This window comes from Cydia splendana, chromosome 4, assembly GCF_910591565.1.
Source record: "Cydia splendana chromosome 4, ilCydSple1.2, whole genome shotgun sequence".
In the NCBI taxonomy this organism is placed as follows: domain Eukaryota; kingdom Metazoa; phylum Arthropoda; class Insecta; order Lepidoptera; family Tortricidae; genus Cydia; species Cydia splendana.
In genome coordinates, this window is record NC_085963.1 from 22,348,658 (window position 1) to 22,374,260 (window position 25,603).

The window sequence follows — 25,603 nt, forward strand, 5'->3', positions numbered from 1 at the left end:
GATTTATAGATGATTCAAAAAGGCAGTGAACGCCTTAGGATGGAGATTATTCTATTTGTCTAATATCTTGTGCAATGTGTATTTGCGTCTCTTATTTTGTTTAATGAGAGAGTGAGAAGCAATGCACATAGGACAAAGAAATTGGAAGGTGGAATACCATCCTTACGCCACTTTCACCTCACATGTGTTTTTGTTCACGCGTTACAAGACACGGGTGATTGCGTAGGAGGTAGGAAATAAGTTCCAGCCTTGTAGGTGATCGAATCTCGCTGTCGCCTCGTACAACATATGTGGGGGCTCGCACATCTACAACCGTATCTCGGGGCGGCAGATGTCAGTAACTTAGAGGATATAACCAAACCGAGGAGCCGTTAGCCGGCGTTCCCCTTACGTTACGTATACATTTGACCTGCCCCGCTCCCGCATAAATCGGCAGACTATTTTGTATCGAAAATTACAGACCCGGCGTCTCGGTTTGGTTATATCCTGTAAGGTTAGTAAGTGTTTAGCATTACAAGTGATTCAAACAGGCCGCGAGCGCCTTCCTCAGCTTGAGCCGGACGTGCGGACGGGCCCGGGCCTCGCAGAAGACGTGCGTGCTGCCGCGCTCCGCCACCACCAGCGTGTCGTGGCGCGCCAGGTGCACGGCGCGCCCGCCGCCCGCCGCCGGCTCCACGCGCGCCGAGCCCAGCCCCTCGCGCGCCAGCTCGAGGACTAGCCGCTCCACGTCTGAACACATAAATACGAATGTATAGTCGTTCGATTTGTAGCTGGCCCCGAACGGCTAATCCTTTGTCTATTGTTTAGTAAAACCGCACGTGCTAATACAGTCAGCAGCAGAAGTCGCTATACACTCCAGGCGGCTTAGCACGGTCGCGTTTTTATCCCTTGTCACCATGCCTGTCACGTTCTAACAAGTATGTAAGTGCGAAAGGGACGCGCATAGTGATAGTCGATAAAAATGGAACCGTGCTGAGCCCGCAGGTGCTCAAAGAGAGGTAAACGTTTAAACTGTCAAAAAGTTGTTGGCTGTCATGGTAGTACTTACTTGTGAGCGCTCAACGTGTCACAAATATCTTAACAGTCGCTATTCATTAATTTCTACACTTACAACAAGTCATTGATACCTTAGCTGCCAAAAAACCACTGGTATCTAAGCGGTCAACGTGTCAAATATATCTGAACAATATGGAAAAATAGACGTTAAAAGCATACAAGTATGGTCGAATATTGAATGAAAAATAGCCATGCTAATTACAAGTAAAGCGTTTTGACAATCATCGAAAGCAGAACAGTCTTGTCATCACATACATCTATCTCAAGTTTTGCTCTTCAACCATTTGACATTGACAGGGGCTTCTCGGTCAACTTACTGCAAACTATTTCTTTTATCACAATCGTCAAACCGAATGACACATAGCGAAAGCTAACTGAAGCCGAATTTAGAGCCAATTGTCAAGGCACGTTGTGGTCTCAGTAACGAGCGTTTGCTTTTCAAAGCAGAGACCGCGGGTTCAAATCTCAGTCGCACGCACCGAGATTACAGCTTTTTTTTTGGGTTTCATTTCTATTATTAATTTGTGTCTTCTGGTTTTATGTTAATTTCGCATTAGTTTATATAATTTTTGAAGATATGTGACATGTAGCGTATGTACGACTTTCTAACAGGACGTTGTAGGTTTGAACCCGCAGTGGGCGTTCCTTAGATTACTCCTGTGCGGAATGCCATTTGATGTTTACTGCTAGGTTATACTAACAAAAAGTTCAAAGATATATAACTCCATTATAACTCCGTATACTCTATCCTCTCTGCTAAGTTGTAAAAACAAAATTCGTCATTCCTTTGGTCAACAGTTAGCATATTACGTATATGCATGGCAGTGATGTTTTTATCGCACGAATACCTACATCTATAGAAGAGGAGGCACACCGTTCTTGCGGATCATGAGTCCAACCAACAAAATAAAGAGAGGACTTATAGTTGGATATGTTTAGTTTAACACCTTTACTGCCCGTGCTCCTCACGTGGGGCCACGGCTAACCTCTATTACAAAGCCATAAGGTTTACATGTCAGATTGGGACAGTGAACGTGTTACGTTTCAATTCAATTATTTTCTCCTTCGTTCTTTGATCGATTCGGAGCATCGTATTTTAGTAGGTACTATATACAGGGTGGCCCATTTAGATCGGTCAGTATGGGAAAATCTAAAACTATAAGACATACACCGATCTCTTCTTAGGAACCATGTCATCGATTTTAGTAACAAGAAAAACTGCATTCATACATTTAAAAAAATAACAACGGGTTGCACTCCGGGAGAGCCAACAGAAGTGAAAACTCAATGACTAGTCCAAAATGTCTGCAGCACTACCTATGTATAATTGACCCATCCTCCTTTTTATTGAAAAACTTTAGTTCCGAAATTACTGGTCAGTGAGCTTATTTAAAATTAGAAATTCAAATGTGTAGCGTTAATTGTTTAAAATTCGAATAAAAATTGTAAAGAATTACCTTGCAGACCTCGCATCTAAATATATGTGACGTTATCTATGAAAAGGGACCTTATTGTCGATGGCGCTTACGCCATTATTAACGATGCTCCGATATAAATACAATGCCGCGCGACGCTGTGCGGCGTAAGCGCCATCGACAATAAGGTCCCTTTTCATAGATAATGCCCCATATTTGGTCATGGTATTTTGAGTTTTATTCACCAGTACTAGAGTTCACTTTTATTAGCGATTTCATCAAGATGTAGCTTTGAATTATATTTGAGTGATATAAAGTTATTAATGTAACTGTGAGATCCTCGTATTACAGCCCGTACAAGATTAGAACATTGAGCTTTATTGCTTAATATAAAAGTCCAGTTTTAAATAATTGACCTGATTATGATACGTTAGGACTAAAGTTCTTTGGTGAATAAAAACGAAACAGCAGGCTCAGGCATACATTTTTGCGGCGCGGTAGAAAGAGAGGAGAGACGCCTTACGCGTTACGCCTTACGCTGTCTCGAGTTTATCATTCTTTCCCCACCTCAAAAAGTGCACAGCGCTGCGCATTTTATCCATTTCAGACATCATGTGTGTGTTTCATAGTAACATTTACTGCTACCTACACAATCGATATCTAAATAGAAATAGTCTGAGTTTTATTTTTCAAAACGTTCGGGGTTCGATTCCCGAGCTGAGTACACATTTTTTTTAATGTATGTATGCAGTTTTTATTGTTACTAAAATCGATGACATGGTTCCTAAGAAGAGATCGGTGTATATCTTATAGTTTCAGATTTTCCCATACTGACCGATCTAAATGGGCCACCCTGCATAGTATATTATTTTAGTACAATAAGCGGGCTAAATAAATATATTAACATATATATCCTCTACGGTTTGGAACTCGGAGGTTTGAAAGAACGGCTGCCTGTGACAGTTATAATAGAAAGCGATCATTCTCGTAGAACATATAAAAGTTGGTCAAGCAGATCTTGTTAGTAGAAAAAGGCGGCAAATTTGAAAAATGTAGGCGCGAAGGGATATCGTCCCATAGAAAATTTGAATTTCGCGCCTTTTTCTACTGACAAGATTTGCTTGACCATCTATACTTATTTATTGTCTAAGTTTGACACTTGACGATAAAATACTTCTTTAAGAAAGGAGTTGTCAATTCGTAGCTACTACAGCAATACTACAGTATTTTTTTTAAAGTGAAACCATACCATTCGAGTCGAAAATATGGTAAAATGTTTTTATCTCCGAGAAGACATTTTGGTGCTACTGTCAAAATCATAGTTTTCATGGAAATAGACGTCGACGGATCATTACATTTCTCCTTTAATTGCTGTAAAATTTCTTCACTTTCTATGTTTGTATCATAGTCTAATAAAACATGGTCTTCCATTCCCAGAGTGACACGGGGCTACGTCACAACAACATGGCCGCTATATATAGCGCTATCGCATATTATCATATAGCGCTGTCGCATGATGACGTAAGCCCGTGTCAGTTAGGTGACCTAGAAAAGACGGGAATGGAGTACCAGGCGGAGTATATTATTATACCATGGTTTGTATCAGTTTGAGTGGAATTATGTTTGCTACTGCTACTGCTGCTGGAGCTGCTGGAGCTGTAGCTACTGGAGGAGGTGATTCATTTAAAAGTCGTTTCCTACAAGATGCACCCCATACAACCATTTCCAGTCGCCGTTACGACGCGGTGTTGACACATCTTGTGTCGACACCGTCTGTTTCGGTCACAATTCCAGTCGCAGAGTCGTCGCCGTGTCGACACAGTTACCAGAAATGGGGAAGGGTCGACACATGACACAAAGTGACATAAAGTGTGGTCGCCGTGTGCACACATTGTTTCGGGTTTGCGACTACTTTATGCCAAAATCATTCGTTCGTTCGTTCATTTTGTTCCTGTCAAATGGAAACTGTCAGATGGAAAAATACTTAAATAAAAATAAGTGACATTAATACGCCATCTCTAAAACGGATTACAAGACGTAATTATATATTGTTTGCATTTATATTACAATAGGACTTAAATTATTATGGGGAATTAAACTGCTCGAGTGATTTGATAAACTAAGTGTATAATCTAATCAACATTATTTAATTAAATAATTAATATAATCAACGCGCCACCACATTGTTTTAGTTTAGCCGGAAATGAAATTGTTTACTTCTCAGTGCCTGTGTTCATAACTATATTATTTGAAGCATTTTTAGTACTTCGATGCGTATACTATACTTAAATAACAGAAATAACGCTTTACATACTACGAAACTTGTTAATTATGATGTATAAATATGGTTTAAGGCTGAGAAATATTGCAGTCACAAAGTAGTTGCAATGTTTCGACTTTGTGTCGACTCTGTGTTGACACATGACACGCGCTGTCAAAAGTAATAACAAAGTTACTGGTATGTTACTGGATTTGCAAAATGGCTCCTTGTGTTGATTTGTTTTCAGATATTCTCAAAGTGTAAAAATGCCGTGGTCAGAGATGGGCATTAATCGATTAACTGTTTATTCGACTAATTAATGGAATAAAAAAAGTTAATTCTCAAATTTTAATCGCGATTAGTTTAGTCGACCTAACATAGATTGAAATTGAATTAATCTGAATATTAATCGAATAAATTATCGATTAAATCTCGATTGAAAGTTGACAGGGGGCCATTTTTGTCCGTAAAAATAATAGAAATGTCTTGCATGCAGATGGTAGCAAAACACTTTGTCATAAAAGTCGAGATGAGTGTCGATATACACGGTGTGGCCTGTAACACGAGCAAATAATTAAAACATAGATTGTACTCCTCAAACGGTGACACTTTTGTTCTACAACTTTTAAAAATTATGAAGTATTTAGACTCCCTATTTTTCATACAAAATAAATATAATTTTCAATGGACGCCATCGCCACGCCATATCATTGTGATTGACGTTGCTTGTCACGCCTTAAACATAACAAAATTCGCAATACATTGCGTCTAAGAAGAAACTTTAAAGTGTATTAAAAATCAAACCCCAAGTAATTTTTGAAAGTAGCTGAACAAATGTTGGTCAGTATGAGGAGTACAGCCTACAGTTTAATTTTTTGCTCATGTTACAGGCCACACCCGGTATAGGTTTTAGGGAGTGCCGATTTCGAAAATAATGACCATTTTGGAATCCGAAATGGCGGCCATGCACTGTGTCATAAAAGTCGTCATGGGTGTCATTTTATACGTTTTAGGGGGCCCCAATTTTGAAAATGATGACCATTTTGGAATCCAAAATGGCGGCCATGCACTATGCCATAAAAGTCGTCATGGATGTCGTTTTATAGGTTTTAGGGGGCCCCGATTTAGAAAATGATGACCATTTTGAAATCCAAAATGGCGGCCATGCACTATGTCATAAAAGTCGTCATGGGTGTCGTTTTATAGGTTTTGGGGGGCGCAGATTTAGAAAATGATAACCATTTTGGATTCCAAAATGGCGGCCATGCACTATGTCATAAAAGTCGTCATGGGTGTCGTTTTATAGGTTTTAGGGGGCGCAGATTTCGAAAATGATGACCATTTTGGATTCCAAGATGGCGGCCATGCACTATGTCATAAAAGTCGTCATGTATGTCGTTTTATAGGTTTTAGGGGGCCCCGCTTTCGAAAATGATGACCATTTTGGAATCCAAAATGGCGGCCATGCACTATGTCATAAAAGTCGTCATGGGTGTCGTTTTATAGGTTTTGGGGGGCGCAGATTTCGAAAATGATAACATTTTCAATTTAAAAATGGCGGCAATGCACTATGTCATAAAAGTCGTCATGGATATCGTTTTATAGGTTTTAGGGGGCGCAGATTTCGAAAATGATGACTATTTTGGATTCCAAGATGGCGGCCATGCACTATGTCATAAAAGTCGTCATGGATGTCGTTTTATAGGTTTTAGGGGGCGCAGATTTCGAAAATGATAACATTTTCAATTTCAAAATGGCGGCAATGCACTATGTCATAAAAGTCGTCATGGATATCGTTTTATAGGTTTTAGGGGGCGCAGATTTCGAAAATGATGACTATTTTGGATTCCACTTTTATGACAAAATACGTAGCCGCCATCTTGGATTATAAAATGATCATCGTTTTCGAATTCTGCACTCCCTAAAACCTATAAATCGACATCCGTGACGACGCAAGTTATCTTTATTTTCAGATCTAACAAATTGCTACAGAATACAAAGGACAAAAAAGAAGCGAGGAGGTAATGAAACAAGCAAAAATACAGATGATTCCTCGACGCAATTGGGTGATTCTTAAATTGTGTCCAGATTTTTTTTGTCATAAAAGTTTTTATTTTTCACATATTACTCTCACAAGTTCCGCGACATTTCGACCTTGTAATTTCTTAAGTAAATGTTTTTGTTTATCTATGAGGATCTCACTAGAATAGTATAATCAAGGTATGTTTATATTTGATGAATGAAATAGTAACGCAAAAAAAAAAAATATTTGTGTCTTATATTCCTGCCGAAGACTTTTATTTTACCTTTTCCTTCTACACAAGTTTGGCCAAGTAATAAGAATTTAGGGCTCTCAATTTTATTTTGACTTCTACAACAGTAAAGCTATGAGGCCATGTTTGGTATCGTTTTCGTATAAATTCGCAGTACCAAATTTAGTTAAGGTATCACATTGACACCATTCCGAAGTAAAAACATATAAACTTATTAAAATACTTTCTTTTAAACTCCTCTTCACGCTTAAACTGCTGAACAGTTTTAATTTAAATTTGGTACACATATATTTTGAGTCCCGAGACAGGATATAATAAGTTATCTCAAAAATCATCCTTTAAAGATGTGAAATGAGGTGTAGGGGGGAATTCAGAATTGACTTTTTGAAGTTAATACTGTTTAAGTTTAGGTTTGAAGTCATGTTTTTTCATCATTTTTAACTAAATCAAAGATGTAGACCATCCCAAATTTCATATAAATCGGTTCAGCGGTTATTGATTTCCCGTATAAATTTCCACGCCACTTTTCACACCTTCAAAAGATGATTTTGGTTATAAGATCTATCCTATGTCCTGTTCCGGGACGCAAACTATTTCTATACCAAATTTCAACGAAATCGGTTCAGCGGTTAAGCGTCAAGAAGAGTTTCAAAAAAACCGGCCAAGTGCGAGTCGGACTCGCGTATTAAGGGTTCCGTACATTAAGTCCGACTCGCGCTTGACTGCACATTTCTAATAGGTTTTCCTGTCATCTATAGGTAAAGAACTATTTTGTGTATTCAGACGGACATACATACAGACGCACGAGTGATCCTATAAGGGTTCCGTTTTTTTCCTTTTGAGGTACGGAACCCTAAAAAGATTTATTTTTATTTTGTGGAATGGTGTCAATGTGATATCTTAAATGGATTCAGCACCCCAGATTTATACGAAAACGATACCAAACACGGCCTAGCACCTTCACTGATATAGATATATCAAGATAAAATTGAGAGCCCTAAATAAACTTTCAAGAGCGGATATCTCAAAAACTATTCAACATATCGAAAAAATTGACTGAATAAACTTGTAACAAATTAAATTAACTTTCATTTTGTATAAGTGGCCATGTCGCTGAGATGCATAGTTTCCGAGATATAATCGAAAAACGGGAAAATGGGACCTTCAAAGCCCCCTCTCTCCCCCCCGCTCAAGTGCTACGGCCGGGGACTTTTGATATGTTCACCTCCTAACTTGTCAAACCGATCGAGTTACGGAGTCAAAAATTGTGTTCCGAGCATTTCCCTCTACAACTTTTAGAGCATTCGTTGCCTGACCTAAGTAGCTTATTGAATTTCTTTAAAAACTTTTCTGTAAAAGGTTGACGGGTGTTGGGTGTTTATATGGTTTCGGTCGATTATTATCATTTGCATTGCCCATGATGACTTACTAGAATTACGAGCACACGAGACACTAATAGTAGTTTGACAAACCTTGGTTTTCAAGAGGTATTTTATATTGACATTTGCTGTCACAAATTTGCTGTCAGATTTAGTCGCAAACCGCACGCAAAGTGCACACAAATGTGTCGACACCTTGTTACGGAAAAGTGTAGACACGGCGACGACACTTTGTTTCGAAACAATTCTAGACACATTGTGTGGACTCTGTTACGACACATCTGACATTTAGTTACCACTTTGTGATTCTGCGACTGGAATGGTTATATGGGACACACATACACATTTGGTGGACAGCCCCACTTTTGCACTAAGCACATAGAAACTTTTCTTAAATTTTTAGTCTCTCGATGATTTACTAAACGAAACGGATTATTACATCGATATCCGTACGGAGCCATAATTAAATTGTTAAGTGTCGTAAAATGTGCACAATTCACAGCAAGGTCACAGTAACAACTAAAACAATAACGGAAAATCAAAATGGCGTGGCGTCATACTGCCATCTCTTTCTTGCATACGTAACTAGTTCTTCTCACTGCTAAAAGATGGCAGACATCTTAACTTCATATATCGCCTAACAGCTGCTATATACTAGACATGTGCGCCGCGCCGCCGCGCCGCCGCCGCCGACGATTTTTCCACGCCGCCGCCGCCGATAAATTTGACCGGCGTATAATCGGCGTGGGAAATTTTGATACCTACATATCTTATTGGCTTTTGCGTAGTGAGTAGATAGTATCAGACATATAATTTGAAGATCCTTATGCTTTTTCGCTTATTATTTGCCAGTGAACCAAATTATGAACTAATTAACCACTGTAATGAACTGGGATGGTGTTGCATCGATGTAAAAAAGTTAGGTGTTGACTCGCAGACCTATACCTTCATAAGTGAAGCGCATCATTGTAAGCGTTGGCTGGATCATTGCCTTATAACACAATCTGTTATGTCATCAATATGTAATGTGTATGTCAAATATGATGTTACATGGTCTGATCACTTTCCCCTTATGCTAGAATGTGATCTATGCTTAATAACACCTAGATTAGTCAATTTACCTAGTATTCATAATCAACGTGTGGTATGGGGGGAGAGAGGGGCGGATCAGGTAGCTCGCTACAGTGACGAATGTAGTAAAGGATTAAAATGTATTGACTTTCCATCTGAGTTTAGACTTTGCGCAGATAAGTACTGCAATGAAACTAGCCATAGAACAATAATTAATCAATTATACAAGAATATTGTGTCAGTGTTATGCGCGGCGGCTATTGCCAGTTGTAAAAGTAGGAAACGAAAGTCTAAAAATCGGGTGGTGGGATGGAATCGACATGTCAAGGGCGCTCATGGGGCAGCGAGACTGAAGTTTCAAGAGTGGATTATTAATGGTAGACCCTCACATGGAAATTTATTTAACGAGATGTGTGAAACGCGTAAAATCTTCAAATCTCGCCTTAAATGGTGTCAAGATCACGAAACTCAAATTAAAATGGATTATATAGCGTCGCAACACTCCAAAAAAGATTTCCGAGCTTTTTGGAAGGCTACCAATAACACAAAGCTTCGGCCTGGCTGTCCTGTAAGCGTTGGAGGCAAAAGCGATTTAAAAGACATCGCTAACAACTTTAAGGAACAATTCGTTGTAAAATCGCCTCTTGGACCATCGCAGGAGATGAACAGTGCTGAGGCCATCACGGAACCGGTTGGACCTCGTTATACGGCTAAGGAAGTAGCTAAAGCTATTCGCTCGATTTCCCGCGGCAAGTCCCCGGGGCATGATGGCCTCAGCATTGAGCATCTTCAATATGCGGGTCCTCATATCTCAAGGACGCTAGCGATGTTTTATACGTTGTGCGTTAGACACTGCTACCTACCTGAGGACTTAATGAAGACTATCGTAGTGCCGGTCGTTAAAAATAAAACTGGTGACTTATCCGATTCCACTAACTATAGACCTATTTCCCTTGCGACCATTGTAGCAAAGGTATTTGACAGTTTGCTTAACGCACAGTTAAATAAGTACGTGCACCTTAACCATAATCAGTTTGGATTTAGACCTGGGCTATCCACTGAGAGTGCGATACTGTGCCTTAAGTATACTGTCAAATATTACGTGGATAGGAAAACGCCAGTCTATGCTGCCTTCTTAGACCTTTCTAGGGCTTTTGACCTGGTCTCCTACGATGTATTATGGAAGAAGCTGGAAGCTATTAAACTACCCTCTGAGACAGTTCGCATACTTAAGTACTGGTATGGGGGCCAGGTCAATAGCGTTAGATGGGCTGGTACACTGTCGGACCCGTACAGGTTGGAGTGTGGAGTGAGGCAGGGCGGATTGACCTCGCCCACACTCTTCAATCTGTACGTAAATGGATTACTCGAGGCGCTGGGTAAGATGCATGTCGGCTGCTATATAGACGCAGTGTGCGTAAACAATATAAGCTATGCGGACGACATGGTTTTGCTCAGCGCATCGGCTTGTGGCTTACGACAATTGTTACACGTATGTGAGAAATACGCCTATGAACACGGACTTAAATACAATGTAACTAAAAGTAATTTTATGGTATTTGACCCCGGCAAAAATAGGGTTAATGAGGTTCCTCCCATATATCTAAATGGTATTCCACTAGAGAGGGTGGGGAGCTTCAAATATTTAGGTCATATTGTTACGTCTGACTTAAAGGACAATCTGGACGTAGAACGAGAACGGAGGGCTCTGTCGGTTAGGGCAAACATGATTTCCCGTAGGTTTGCGCGATGTACAAGGGAGGTAAAACTTACCTTATTTAAAACGTACTGTACTTCCCTGTATACGTGCAGCCTATGGAGGTTCTATACCCAGCGGGCCTACGGGGCCCTCCGGATCCAATACAACAACGCGTTCCGGGTATTGATGGGGCTGCCTCGTTTCTGCAGCGCATCAGGGATGTTCGCAGAAGCACGCGTGGACTGCTTTTATGCGACTATGCGCAAACGATGCACATCCCTGGTGCGCCGGGTGCGGGCCAGCCCCAACCCTATCCTGTGTGTGATAGCGGACAGACTTGACTGCCCGTATATGAGACACTGCTGCGAAATGCATGTTTCCAGCAGTGTATATATATTGTAATAGTTAATTAGGTACTAACATTAGGAACGTAAGTCTACTAACAAATCTGTATGAGTCCATAGTTGCTCGAAATAAATATTTTTCATTCATTTTCATTCAAATTAGCATCATTTTTGTCGTTGCGGTGTTAGCTGTGATAACGATTTAGCGTTAATTTAAACAAGATCTAGTTTCTGGATCACAGGTTATTATTTGATATTTTATCGCACAGCTTTTTTTGTAGAACGCAATTTGTTTTAGTCTCTTGATTGTCAATTTAATCAGTGAACTAAAGTCAAGAAAATTGCAGGTATGCATATCCTAGGACATAAAAATGCTATTTTCTTCTTAGAATCTCCAGCCAGCATTCACTACGATTATAATTGCGTATTTTATGATATCTCGTGTGATGCTGGTGACACGCATAAGGGTCATCATATGATAGATATGGTTTGATTTCATTTAATTTTAAAACAATCAACACGCAATCAATTCTTAGTCATTTATCGTGATTATCGGCTTCTTTACTTAACAATATATATTTCAATCAAAATTATAAAAGTCAGGTTAAGCAATTACACTTATAGGAACTTAAATCACCAAGGGTCATCACTAAGCTACCAGTAAAGAAAACAAAGTAGACCTTAATATTCCATAAAACTCTTTTATGAAATACAATGTATTTAGTTTTTCAAGCGATTTTACGTTTGATGGCTCGTCTATCAAATCTTTGGGCAGTCGCTCGCAGTATGTAGGTCTGAAGACACGCGGGTTTTCACCTGCAAGTGCCATGCGACGCGGGACACTTCAAAGACATTCTGTTGAGCGAATCAACCTGGCGTTTACTTTCGAAAACGATGACATCTTTATTCTAAGGTTAGTAAGAAATGGTTGCCAAATGCCAAGTGACGTGATGGGATATAATTTTCGACAATAATTTAGAAAACACTCATATTATGTTTTGGATAGCCTAGTAAATACTCAGAAAGCTTTAATGTAGAGTTTCTACAGCCACATTCTCATGCAATATCAAAAATTATGCCACGCCGATTTCACGCCGATCACGCCGCCGCCGCCGATCAAAAAATCATCGGACGCCGCCGCCGATGATTTTGCCATCGGCGCACATCTCTACTATATACCAGTACGGTACGTCGCACTCAGGGCGACACGTATGTACATTTATTGACCTATTGTCTTAACCAATGGAGATCCCATTCTACAACTTCTAGTGTATTTTGTACATACTTAGGGCTATATTTTGAGATGAAAAAAATAAAAAAAAAACTGGTCAAAGTTTTCGAAAAATGGTTTCGAAAAGTTTACTTCCGGTTTTAACCATTATTTATTTTTTATTTTTCAAAATTGATTTCTTCGCTGAAAGGTCATGAAAAATTCTATACAAAACGCTTGGTTTAATAATAAGTTATATATTTTAATTATTCAATATTCGAGTTTCAAAAAATCGGAATTTCAATTACGGTAATTTTTGAAAACCTCATAATTTTTAAAATAAACGTCATATATAAAAAATATTTGGCGTCCGGTTTTATACCTACTAGAAGAAGAACTAAACCAAATATAAACAAATTCGGGAACCTCACTTTTTTTTTCCTGTCCGCTTCATATGAAATGCCCCAATAGACAAAGGATTAGCCATTTGGGGCCAGCTACAAATCGAACGACTATAAATGGAAATATGATATTGTACAGAATACCTGCCCGGAGTATACATGGACGCCATTGTATTGACAGCAATACTTGTAAATGAACCATTCTGAATGAATGAATGAAAACATTTATTTCAAGTAACTATAGCCACTTATTATGTCTTTGCAATAACATATAGGAATTGTCTGGTAACACAATGATGCCCCAGAAGTGGTCGTATTGGAAGCATCATATAGATATTGTGTTTAGTGAAATAGGTACATAAGTAGAAATAGGTACATGAGTAGAGTAGATTTAAAAAACCGGCCAAGTGCGAGTCGGACTCGCAAACGAAGGGTTCCGTACCATTATCTATAAAAACGGTCACCCATCCAAGTACTGACTCCGCCCGACGTTGCTTAAGGCGACGGTAGCGGTGGGTAAAATTTCAGATTCTGTCAATTTACCCCATTTCACACACAAGCGCACTTCACGCACACTACCTCACTTTACTGGGACAGGTCAGTGACCCATCACGTTTTTTTAAGATTGGACTTTTAGTTTAGTATTGACCACTAGCCTCCTTTGAGGGTAAAAGCGTTCCATTGAAAGATGAAAAAGAAACAATGCATTTAATCTTGCTTTCCTTGTCTGTTCATGTCACACGTGACGTACCTATTTAATTCATTTGATTGTTGACTGTTTTATTACCTAATATTGCTTTGTCGAGATACGCTTTTTGTACAATTAAAGCGAATAAAACAAGATGTCATTAAGTCAGATGTAAAATGTTATTTACTACTCTATACGGTTTTTCATAAGGTGTAAAATCCATTCAATAGGAATTTAAATAAATAAAGTTTCAGCAGGGTGGCAATTCCATTTTGGCGGATAAAGCGAAACAGAATAGGTCTATCGAACCTGCTTACAAATTTTCACGAGAATCAGTTGAGAAATGTGATCTGCAAAGGAGAACATACAAAAGCATTTTTGCCCAAGCTGAAACGTAGACCTTTGCTAACGCTCGGCCAATGATGGTTTAGGTACACCTATAAAAAATGGTTGTCCCTGCTGTAATTTTAATATCTTTATATTTCAACCGGTACAGTTTTACCTTCAAAAATAATCGGTATCGCTAAACAATAGCGGTACTAAACTACTTATACGTTCACGAAATCGGTATCTGCATAACTTGATTGTTAGTAAACTAACCTGGAAAATAATCTCAAAATCACCGAAACATTTATGTACAGTCACCTGCAATAATATGTTACGTCACTAGCGCCAACTTTGCCTCCAGGGAAACTTTGCCCAAAACGACAATTTTAAACAAATTCGTTAATGTAGAAAAAATTATAATAGTTATGGCCACCCTGCTATTTTTAGTAGAAAATAGGTTATATTTCTGACAAAACTATATACCAAACTTGTGCATAACTTGACTTGGGAATTTTGAGTTTGAGCGAGTTGCCTAATATAGGGTATATTTCGGCGGGCAAAAAATTTATAAATAATGAATGCAAGTAGAAAAAATTGAGAACCCTTTGACAAATATTTCCGGGTTTGCGTTATAACACATGAAGCATAGATTATGTCTATTGAGATTTAAACTAAAAAGGCCTAAATACACAAAAGTTTTAGCGGTGGGCAAAGTAATCCGGTAATTTGGCATCCATACCAACATTGCCCACCACCAAAAACGGATTAGGGTTGTCACTTTCATCTAATTTACCCAACTTCGCAAGTAAAAGAAGGTTATGTTTGTACACTAAAATAAGTTTATAAATATATACTGTATTTATTTGTCTTATTATCCTTTATTTAGATGTTTTATCCCGTTAACGAATGAAAAACACAACAAAAATCATATTATTAAACTATTGTAACAGATTTTCTCAAAAGTGACAACCCTAGCCTTTGTAAAATGCTTAGGCGAGCCTTATTTGGAAATGGGCAAAAACGGGTAGGCAACATTGCCCAGCAAATTTATTTAAAAGTTTTTACACTTATGTGCTAAGTTATTAACAGGGAATGGTAGGATTGCCCAAAACCTTTAAGTGATCCTTAGACATCATCATCATACGAGCTGTATTTGAATACCAAATTGATGTGGGCAATGTTGGCAAAAACCCCGGATATCTTTGCCCGCCCTCTAAAACGCAAAAAAATGGGTAAAAACACGATAAAAAAATATTTTTTTTTCAAATAAACTGATGCGTTTGATCACAATGGACGTGCTGAGCAAAAAAAGTCATATGATGTGAAGTTTTTTGAGAAATTCGTTTTAAAAAATAAGCGGGCAAAGTTGGTGATAATGACGGTACCTACTCTTCGAAGGCCGCAAAAATACGTAGGCTGTTCCATAAGTCTTGCAATGGAAGGAATCTAACAAGTTTTGACATGTATGACTGAGCGTATGGTTATCTGCCACTAATAACAAGTTCTTACATGATGTATTTGTTGAGCTTGCTAGCAGTGATATTCGGTAAATAGATCGAAACATTAGTGAAAATGGTTGTCTCGGCAACCGCGAGTACAGAGTGATTTTCTATTACAATTTCAAACGTGGATTATCTTACCAAGAGTGCCACGAATGTTCGGTGCCTTTGGTAAAGAGTGCCCTTCCCTTTCTACCGTATTCAGGTGGTACAAGGAATTCCAAAGAGGCAAATATAATTTAGACGACGACGAAAGACCGGGCCGACCCATTACAAGCAGGACCCAAGAAAACATAGACGCTGTTAGAAAACTGATAACTATTAATAGGCGAATTACGTGCAGACAGATTGAGGAGATTCTCAACGAATCTCAACATCAGTGCATCAACACTTAATTCAATTTTACACGAAGACCTAAAAGTTAAAAAGTTATGTTCTCTCTGGGTCCCTCACAGTCTCAACGACAGTCAGCGCAAGGCGCGCGTAGAGTGGTGCAAGAAAATGCTGAAAAAGTACGACTCGGGCCGATCTAAGGATGTTAACTCAATCGTGACTGGAGATGAAACTTGGCTCTACTATTTTGACGTTCCAAGTAAATCAAAATCGAAAATCTGGGTGTTCGAGGACGAGCCAACTCCAACACAGGTCAAACAACAAAGGTCAGTTAAAAAAAGAATGATCGCAGTTTTCTTCGGAGTAAACGGCATTGTAGCTAGAGTTGTACTAGACAAGGAGAAGACTGTCAATGCTACCTGGTACACTGAGGTTTGCTTGCCTCAAGTCCTCTGCGAGCTGAAGAAAGTGCGGCCAAACTCTCAACTGGGCAGTTGGCACTTCCACCATGATAATGCTCCTGCTCATCGAGCGCTCAGAACTCAGGACTACTCAGGAGTTTTTGAAGCAATCGGGGTTTACTGTGCTGGACCACCCGTCTTATAGCCCCGACCTTGCACCGTGCGATTTTGGTCTCTTCCCGCTGATCAAGAGCCAGTTAAAAAAACGACGGTTTGCGACTGATGACGAACTATTGAGTGCATGGGATGAAGCCTGCGCCAGTGTCACAGAGGAGCGGTGGAAGATCCTGTTTGATACATGGTTTGAACGCATGCATAAGTGTATAAACAGTGATGGTTATTATTTTGAAAAAGCTTAATAAGAAGTTACACTTTTGCAAGACTTATGGAACAAGCTACGTATGTGACATGGTCTTATAGGTCTACAAATAAGATCGTGTCAGATATTTTTGCGGCCTTCGTTGTGTAACATACATTGCAGGCGACTGTACATTTGGAATAATTATTTTATTTAGTTTCAACGAAAGCTTCAAGTTTAGTACGAAAATACTTCAGATATGCAATATGCACAAAATGTAGACCTAATCGAAATAAAACATTGCTTTTTATAGGTACTTTATAAAACATTTGATACATAGGTATACATAACTAAAGATGAGTCTGTAAACTTTTTTCATTTTTCATTTTAAGCGAGTTAACATTTATTGAACGAATTATGGTTACAAAGTGAGATCTAAATCGAAAACCTCATATACCGGCCCCTTGTTTGGGAGCCCCACTTAAATCTTTATTTTATTCTACCCAAGGTCACCCATCCAAGTACTGACCACTCCCGACGTTGCTTAACTTTGGTCAAAAATCACGTTTGTTGTATGGGAGCCCCATTTAAATCTTTATTTTATTCTGTTTTTAGTATTTGTTGTTATAGCGGCAACAGAAATACATCATCTGTGAAAATTTCAACTGTCTAGCTATCACGGTTCGTGAGATACAGCCTGGTGACAGACGGACGGACGGACGGACGGACGGACGGACGGACGGACGGACAGCGAAGTCTTAGTAATAGGGTCCCGTTTTACCCTTTGGGTACGGAACCCTAAAAACGGTCGTTTATTCGGAACGTTTCCTTTCTAATCCAAAAGGCCTATAGTTGCTGAATCGACTACTTTCCTACTGATGTCGCTTACGAACGTTATTCTTTATTCAAGCTGTATCGATGTAAATAAATCAAAATAAATAATAAAAAAAAACGAAAAAAAAAGCAAAAAAAAAAACGGTCACCCATCCAAGTACTGACCACTCCCGACGTTGCTTAACTTTGGACAAAAATCACGTTTGTTGTATGGGAGCCCCATTTAAATCTTTATTTTATTCTGTTTTTAGTATTTGTTGTTATAGCGGCAACAGAAATACATCATCTGTGAAAATTTCAACTGTCTAGCTATCACGGTTCGTGAGATACAGCCTGGTGACAGACAGACGGACGGACGGACGGACGGACGGACGGACGGACAGCGAAGTCTTAGTAATAGGGTCCCGTTTTACCCTTTGGGTACGGAACCCTAAAAAAAGCTTATCTAGAAGGTGCCAACGACAGCGAATAGATGTCAAATACTGTGAACATTCCTTCCACACAAATTCCCGCGTATTACCGACTCATTTACAAAAACGCTTACCTAAATCTCCCCATTCCAATCTTGCCGGTTCCGGCGGTGCGTCCCCAGGCAGCCTCGGAATCGGTTCCACAGGCTGCAACTCTAGCCTCGAATCTCTTAGCGCCAGTAGAGCTTGTAGAGGCGCCGCCCTAAGCCCCGGCCGTAGTTGCCTCGGCTGCAAGGCCTGCGCCAGCGCGCCGGCGAGGATGCCGCGGGCGGCGCGGCGGCGCAGCCCCACGGCCCGCGCGCCGCCGCGGCGCAGCACCACGGTGGGCACGTCGGCGCTGATGTGCGGTCTGAAACATGCGAATCAAATCAAAACTCCCGCGAACGACTTTGTATTGTTCGTTAATAGGTCGTTTTTTTGTCACAATTGTTATAAAAAGATCTTATTTCATGCAGGTGTACTGAAGAAAACTCGAGAATCGATTGAGAACCCGTAAAGAACAGGCTGTCCTGCCTTTACAAAGAAACTTCTATACAGCGGGGGTCACCTCTATGTAGATGACTGTACCTACATCATCATATCAGCCACATGACGTACACTGCTGGACATAGGCCTCCCCCAGAGTGCCACAATGACCGGTCTTGCATCCAGCGGACTCCCGCGACCTTTACCAGGTCACCAGTCTACCCTGTGGGGGGGTCTACCCACGCTGCGCCTTCCGGTACGTGGTCGCCACTCGAGAACCTTTCGGCCCCAATGGCCATCGGTTCTACGTGCAATGTGCCCCGCCCACTGCCACTTAAGTTTTTTGCCTAAACCAAAACCGAGACGCGTAAAAATACCTGGCAGGCCCCGCAGTAGGGGCGGCATACTGCTCCGGTAACGCCAGCTCTCGAGGCCGCAGCTCTCGGACTAGTTTGTTAGCCTGGCTGTAGTTGAGGGACGTGTCGATGGGGCAGTGAAACGCCTTCATGGCGAGCGGTTGGAACGGTGCCAGCGCTTCTAAGTACGGGAAATCAGGCTCTGTGGACAAACAGTTTATCTATCAATCAATGGCCTTGGAATCTCTTCGCCTGTTCTCACACACATATAGAGCGCTTGCTGCGCCCTTCATACCATAAGGTCGACATTCGGAGCGCGCTCTGTGCTCTCTCACATACAGGGCGTCTGCGGCGCCTTCATATCGTAAGGTCGGGCGAAGCCTGCTCTTATAAAAAGGGCGCCTCACATCATATTAGAAGCTCGGGTGAAGATCGACGTTCGGAGCGCGCGAATTGCATACACATACAAAGCATCTGCGGCACCCTTCACAACTGCACTTTTATTTGACGATGAAATGACTGCCAGTGATATCGAAATCAACTTCATAAGCAGAAGAAAAGCACAATAGCCATGTCGGGACTCCGGAAGTCGACTAAGAGCCACGTCACGGCCGACCCAGGCTACATAATCCTAGAGTTTGTACCTAAGGGTGGTATTCCATCTGTCCAATATATTTGTCCAATGTCATTGCGTCTCACTCTCTAATTAAGCAAAATGTGAGACAAAATATACATTGGACAGGTGGAATACCCTAATAAAGTGTGTGTACCAGTAAATATAACAGCGTGCATAGGATTCTGCGCCCACAGCTCCACAAGATGTACAGCAGCGCCGAATCTCAGACTCGGGTGTCCGGCGAACACGACGCACGGCTGCCGGAAGTCCCGGCTGAAGGCGTCGTCGTGGAGCCTCCGGGCGTGTCGGAGGCGGCCTCCGCGGGCGAGGGCCGCGTGAGGAAACGGTTCTTCGGGCAAATATACCTGTGTAATGTAGTATATAATCAGGCATTGCATATAAAAACATGTATCTTGCCCAATTAGATCAGAATAAATCATAATATTCATCGGAGCTGTTGTTTGATTAACGCCGTCCGTACATGGCGACCCTGCCAGGATTCGAACCTGGAATCTTCTGATAACAAAGGTATATGGGAACGTGGCGATGGTTAAAGTAGGTAGGGTAGCTAGGTAATAAATGACAGTTTAAGGGCCAGTTGCACCAACCACAGTTAACAGACTGATGAACGTCACACAGCAAAGAACTATGAAACTTCCCATACAATAAAATTTTGCGAACACTTTAACGGTGACAGACGGTTTGGTGTAACTGGTTTGGTACTGAGTAGACATAGAGGACGCCTGAAGGCTAATGGACGCCGGCATTCGACTACTACCAGTCTACGGTAGTAGTCGAATGCTATACACATTGTTTCCCTCATTACCTTAGCCTGCTTGGCCTGGCTGACCCACTCCGCCAGTATATTGGAGTAAGCCAGCGACGCATCGGCGACCTCACTGAGCACGTACAACGGAACGTGCGCTAAGCCTGCCGCCTCTAGATGAGCTCCGAGACATTCCAGCAGGTCGTAGAGGACGCCTGAAGGGTAGACCGGTAGTAGAACGCCGCCGCCGCCGCGGAGGGTTGTAGCGCAGTGGACGCATAAGTCGCCTGTCGAGGAAAAGCATTAGTCAGAATATATAGGCTTTTAATTTTTTTACAAAATCTATATTCGGTTGATCGGGCAAGCGTTGTCAGAGTAGATGAGCCGGTTACCTATGCCATTTTGTAAGGAAGTTGATACCACTAACTTACACCAATTTTTCTACCATTCTTCTTCAGTCGGTCCCTCAATACTGAGGATCGTGACATCATATCCTTCTGTTGAAGACCAGGCCCCGTAGACAACATGCCAATCGCTAACGCTCCGTAGCGAACGAAACGCAACTGTCACTGTCACACTAATATGGAAGAGTGATAGAGAGACACAAAGCGATTCGATAGCAAAGCGATAGCGATTGTCACCTTGGCTAGGCCGCCTGGTTCCTCCATAGGGTTCTGTTCCCCGCTAAGCGCATGGCTTCGTGCAGTTTTCTATCATAGTAGTGAGTTATTACTTACCAAGCATGTTGTCTGGGTTATGCGCAGGAGTCTGTGTGAGTGCAGCCAATAGAAGCAGATCTGCCCCACGTAATGCGGCCTGGTTGATCGGTCGAGGGTGCGTTGTCAGAGTAGATGAACCGCTGACGTAAGCTACTTTTTCGTGCGCTGAGCGTAGTACCCAGTTTGCGGAGCCGAGACAGAAACCAGATGACACTGAAAAGGAGGAATTAATTTACCGATATGTTATGATGAACGGCCCGGAAATTTCACTGATATAAGCGGTAAGCTATGTCAGAAAGACCAATGTTTGGAAACATCAAAAATAAAGTTAACATAAAGAACCTAAAGTCATTCCTACCTGGTGTGGCATCCAAAGCGCCATAAAAATAGAGTCGTACATGAAAATCAACAACCTGTACTCTTGCAATCTCACCAATCGATTGAATCTGATCGATTATACCAAAAAAAGGCAATGCATGGTCTAATAAAGGCAGCTTAGGGCATCAAATCTTTTAAACCAACATTTTCAAATCATACCTGGGGTAGCATCCAAAGCGCCATAAATATCCACTCGTTCATCATATCCCACGACCCGTACTCTTGCCAACGCCCGTTGTAACGCCTCTGCGGAGTACAGGCGACGCCAAGCTCGAGGGCGAGAAGCGTGGGCCAGTGGTGGTGGTAGAACGTGAAGGAGTTCCTTCCAGCGCTTCGCTGCGGCGCCGGAGCTGCAGTTTGACAGCCATTCGGAGAGCTCTTCGAGGTAGAATCTGATGAGAAACAGAAACAATTAGAAAGGTATCTGAATTTTCGCCATGGGAAGTCCTTTGTATCTATTTATGTTAACGTTATTCCAGCTACGAGCTTCGCTAATTTACGAGTAAATGGGCAATAGAAATGGAGATAGACATTGTTTAAAAGTCGATGTTCGTGGTAGCCCAGATTTTTTGACATCCGCGGATGCAGATATTTAGAGGCTCACATCCGCGGATGCGGATGTCAAGATTAGGTACTTAAAAAGACGTCAAATATTACATTTAGTATTTTTTATTAAAAAAAAACGAATAGTTTAGTATTTTAGCAAGAATATAGGTGCGTTATATTTAATAAACAGTAACTTGGCCGACTTTTCTGGATCTAGACGATTTCGTTATAGGTAATGACGAAATTACATAGCACTTAAGCCGCCGCTAAGACGTTCCTGTACCGACTAGTTCGACATCCGCATCCGCATTAAGCTCCGCATCGATTTTATGCAGATGCGGATGCGAATATTCGCAACATCCCTGGTAGCCATCTAGGTTTCATTCACGACCTTATAATATAAACTTTCTTTATGTACCAACCTTAACCTGACATTATGAGATCCAAGATTGTGTTGTGTGCGGGTTTATATATTATGATCTGTGAGTAAAATTAAATAAACACTAGACTTGGTCCCAAGGGGCTATTCATAAATTACGTCAAATTAGGGGGGGGGGGGGGGTCTGGACATCGGATGACGGTAGCATGAAGTAGGAGGAAATGGGGTCATTTGAAGCATGATTTTTGGATGATTATAGGGGGGGGGGGTCGAAAATCATCAAAAATCGATGACGTAATTTATGGACAGCCCCCAACATCAGCCTCCTATTTAGGAACCAGCGGAAGTTTTTGTGATGTCACAAACCTAAGTCAAGTTGTAAGGCCATTACCTCCCAATCTGCAAAGTCGGCTCCGTAGCCAGCACCTGCCCTTTAAACCCGGGTGTATCCACAATGAACGGCAGCGCGAGCATGCAGGTGTAGTTGGACACCAGCAGCACATCCAGCTGTGCGAAATCTACAACTTTATCCAGCGGTGGGGCCCACTCCGGAGCTGAATCTACGAACACGCGGCCGCAACATTCTTTTAGCTCCTAGAAAAAGAATAAATGTTCTGTAAATTGAGCTTGAATAACTTTGTGTATCTGTTTGTGACGCGTTGAGAGAGACTGTGAGACGTGAGTTGAAATATTTTTGTCAAGGTTTAAATACACATATCACACAGTTTTCTACTCATCAAAGTTACACTCTCATTTATTTATTTATCTATTTAAACTTTATTGCACAGTACAAATTGTACAAAAGGCGAACTTAATGCCAGAAGGCATTCTCTACCTCTTCTTCTTCTTCGTTGTTCCCTCATGACATGACTGAGGATCATACCAACAACTATCCCTCCCTCCACTATCCATCCCTCCATTTATCGCGAACAAGGGCTATGTGGGCTGCCCTCTGCATGGAACCACATGCTTGTTTCATGGAATCCGACCATCTTGCAGGGACTCTTCCTCTAGCGCGCTTGCCCTCAACTTGCCCCAGTATGATGTCACGTTCGAGGCTGTGCTGTGGCGACCGCATTATGTGCCCAAAGAATCTAAGAGCCCTCTCCTGGCAGATTGTTGAGAGTCGTTTGGTGATTTTTAGTTCTCTCAGAATGGACTCATTTGTTCTCATTGTGGTCCATGGTATTCTTAACATCTTTCTCCAACACCACATCTTGAAAGCTTAGATTTTGCTCTTGTCCAAGCTTTTGATGCACCAGGTTTCTGCACCATACATAAAGATGGAGAATACCAGTGCCCGCACTAAATGTACCTTGGTACCAAGGCATATACCTCGATTCTTCCACAACTTTTTGAGGTTAGACATGGCACTTTTAGCCATTCTCTACCAGTCTCATTCAAGTATTAATGTCTCTATTTTCTTTGTACAACAATTTTTAAGCAACAAAAATTAGTACCAGACAAATTTAATGTAATTTAACCATGATATTTTAAAATGAGAGTATAAGAGTAGCTTCTATTGTATGAAATATTTTTTTAGTGGCCGGTTTGTGTGTCTAAGAAATTACCATTTATGTACTTCAAAGTAACTCACCCCTTCTAGAAGTGGATCAGTAATATGCGGTGGAGTGTACGAAGGCAGACTGGCAAGCCTCGCTGACGGTACTGGAGGCAGCGGCAAGAAGTTCAGCACAGAATGTGCTGACAGCCCGCAGTCCAGCATAATGAGTAGCTCCTTGAATGATAGGACGAAGCATGGCTTCGCCGCATCACTGCTTAGGCAATACTGTAATAACAAACAAATATTATTAATTCTTACATTTTTATCACTAACAATAGTTATTTGTTTTGGAAGGGTTTTAAGGTACAAGGGTCAAACCAGTTTTGCTTCAGAGTGAAAAAAAAAATTATATAGCACAGCAGAATAGGTAAAAATCTTAAAATAAGTTGCCTTAATAGAAAGATGGGATGGAGGGGGGGTGGGAGGGGGGGCCCCTCCTCCAACTTTCCCCCCGCGGAAATGCTTGGTTTGTCAATTATTCATAATTTAATAGTTATAATTTGAGGTTATGACAGTGCCAAAGAATGGGTTATTCGCAGACCATCTAGAACACAAAATGACTGGTGTAATATTTTGCCTATATCACTTTTAGTCTACATCGCGAATCCAGAATGCAAAATGCCTACATCATTTTCGTCGTTTTATCTTTACGTTAGCGATGTCGACGACCTATTCTGTGCTGTTTGGCCTTCGGCCATTTGAAGATAACTAATGAAGCTAACTCTAGTGATATAAAAAAGTGGTAATTTTGCGTTCTAGACCGTTCGCGATGTAGACTATAAGGGATATAGGCAAAATATTACACTAGTGATTTTGCGTTCTAGATAATATTCAATGATCACCCAAAAAAAAAAACTTATTTGCGGCAGCTAAAATTGCTTTAAATCAATTTAAAACAACGCAAAACAACCCCTCACAGCGTCAGTTATCCTCAAATAAGGCGACTTATTTTACGATCCAACCCAAAATATCTTCTTTAGATTAGATTAGAAGTAGAGAGTGAAGTTATCAGAGGCAGACAAACTCAAAAATAAACTTACCAACTTCATGATCGGAACAAAAGTCTTTAACCTAAAAAAAATACAAAAATAACACTCCTTGAAACTTAAAGCTTTACAGCAGTAAGTTTAGTTCATCTTGAGATCATTCCCGATACAGATAGGCTAGGTTAAATACTTAGATGTCGCAATCCCAGAATGCGTCTTTGCCGGGAGCCACGTCCAAAAACAATAGATTTTGCTTTAAGTTGCAGCGTTTGCCATTGCAATATATAAGCAAATAGCTAACAATTGAAAAGGCGCTCTTTAAACTTGAGCAGACCCTTATATTTTATGTATAATACGCGGTTTTTATTCTATAAAAAGCGCCCGCAGTGTTTTGTATGAAACGTCAATGTCAGTTCAGTTGACAGTGACACTGATGACAGTGTGTAAGCGTTGTTTGGGTAACTTTCGGATATTACCCCGATTATAAAAAATCCGAACGCTCCTTTGGGCCTTTGGGAGTAAAGAAAAAGCTGTGAAAGCCTTTGGGAGTAAAGAAAGTGTACAAAATAAAATTTTGTATCTTTATTTACGAATGTTTTACAAATTATGATCACACAATGCGTATACACATACAGTATATTTGATTTTAAGTCATTATTTAAATTATTTCGGGTAGAAAGGTGGTCAAACAGATCTTGTCAGTAGAAAAAGGCGGTAAATTTGAAAACTGTATAGTTTGTGCGGAAAGAGAAGAGTTGTGGAATGTATGAGGCCCAATACATTTCACGACTCTTCTCTTTCCGCACAAAC

General features: G+C 40.8%; 1 protein-coding gene across 1 annotated transcript; it reads right to left on the bottom strand.

The window, feature by feature from the left end:
• Positions 1 to 32: 32 nt before the first annotated feature.
• Positions 33 to 25,003, bottom strand: LOC134790168 (integrator complex subunit 9). The gene is made up of 10 exons (XM_063760981.1): positions 24,848 to 25,003; positions 23,841 to 24,032; positions 22,635 to 22,837; positions 21,478 to 21,710; positions 20,959 to 21,153; positions 20,282 to 20,508; positions 19,610 to 19,820; positions 18,861 to 19,041; positions 18,093 to 18,367; positions 33 to 729 (listed from the first exon to the last, which is right to left on the bottom strand). The coding sequence occupies exons 1-10, from the start codon at positions 24,854 to 24,856 to the stop codon at positions 512 to 514; spliced, it is 1,944 nt and encodes a 647-aa protein (XP_063617051.1). The 5' UTR covers positions 24,857 to 25,003; the 3' UTR covers positions 33 to 511.
• Between the last annotated feature and the right edge of the window lie 600 nt (positions 25,004 to 25,603).

Coding starts and splice junctions, on each gene's coding strand:
- LOC134790168 (XM_063760981.1), bottom strand. Junction 21,711..22,634: donor CCGACTTTGCAGATTGGGAG/GTAATGGCCTTA, acceptor GTTTCTCATCAG/ATTCTACCTCGAAGAGCTCT. Junction 19,042..19,609: donor GCACGCTGTTATATTTACTG/GTACACACACTT, acceptor GTTTGTCCACAG/AGCCTGATTTCCCGTACTTA.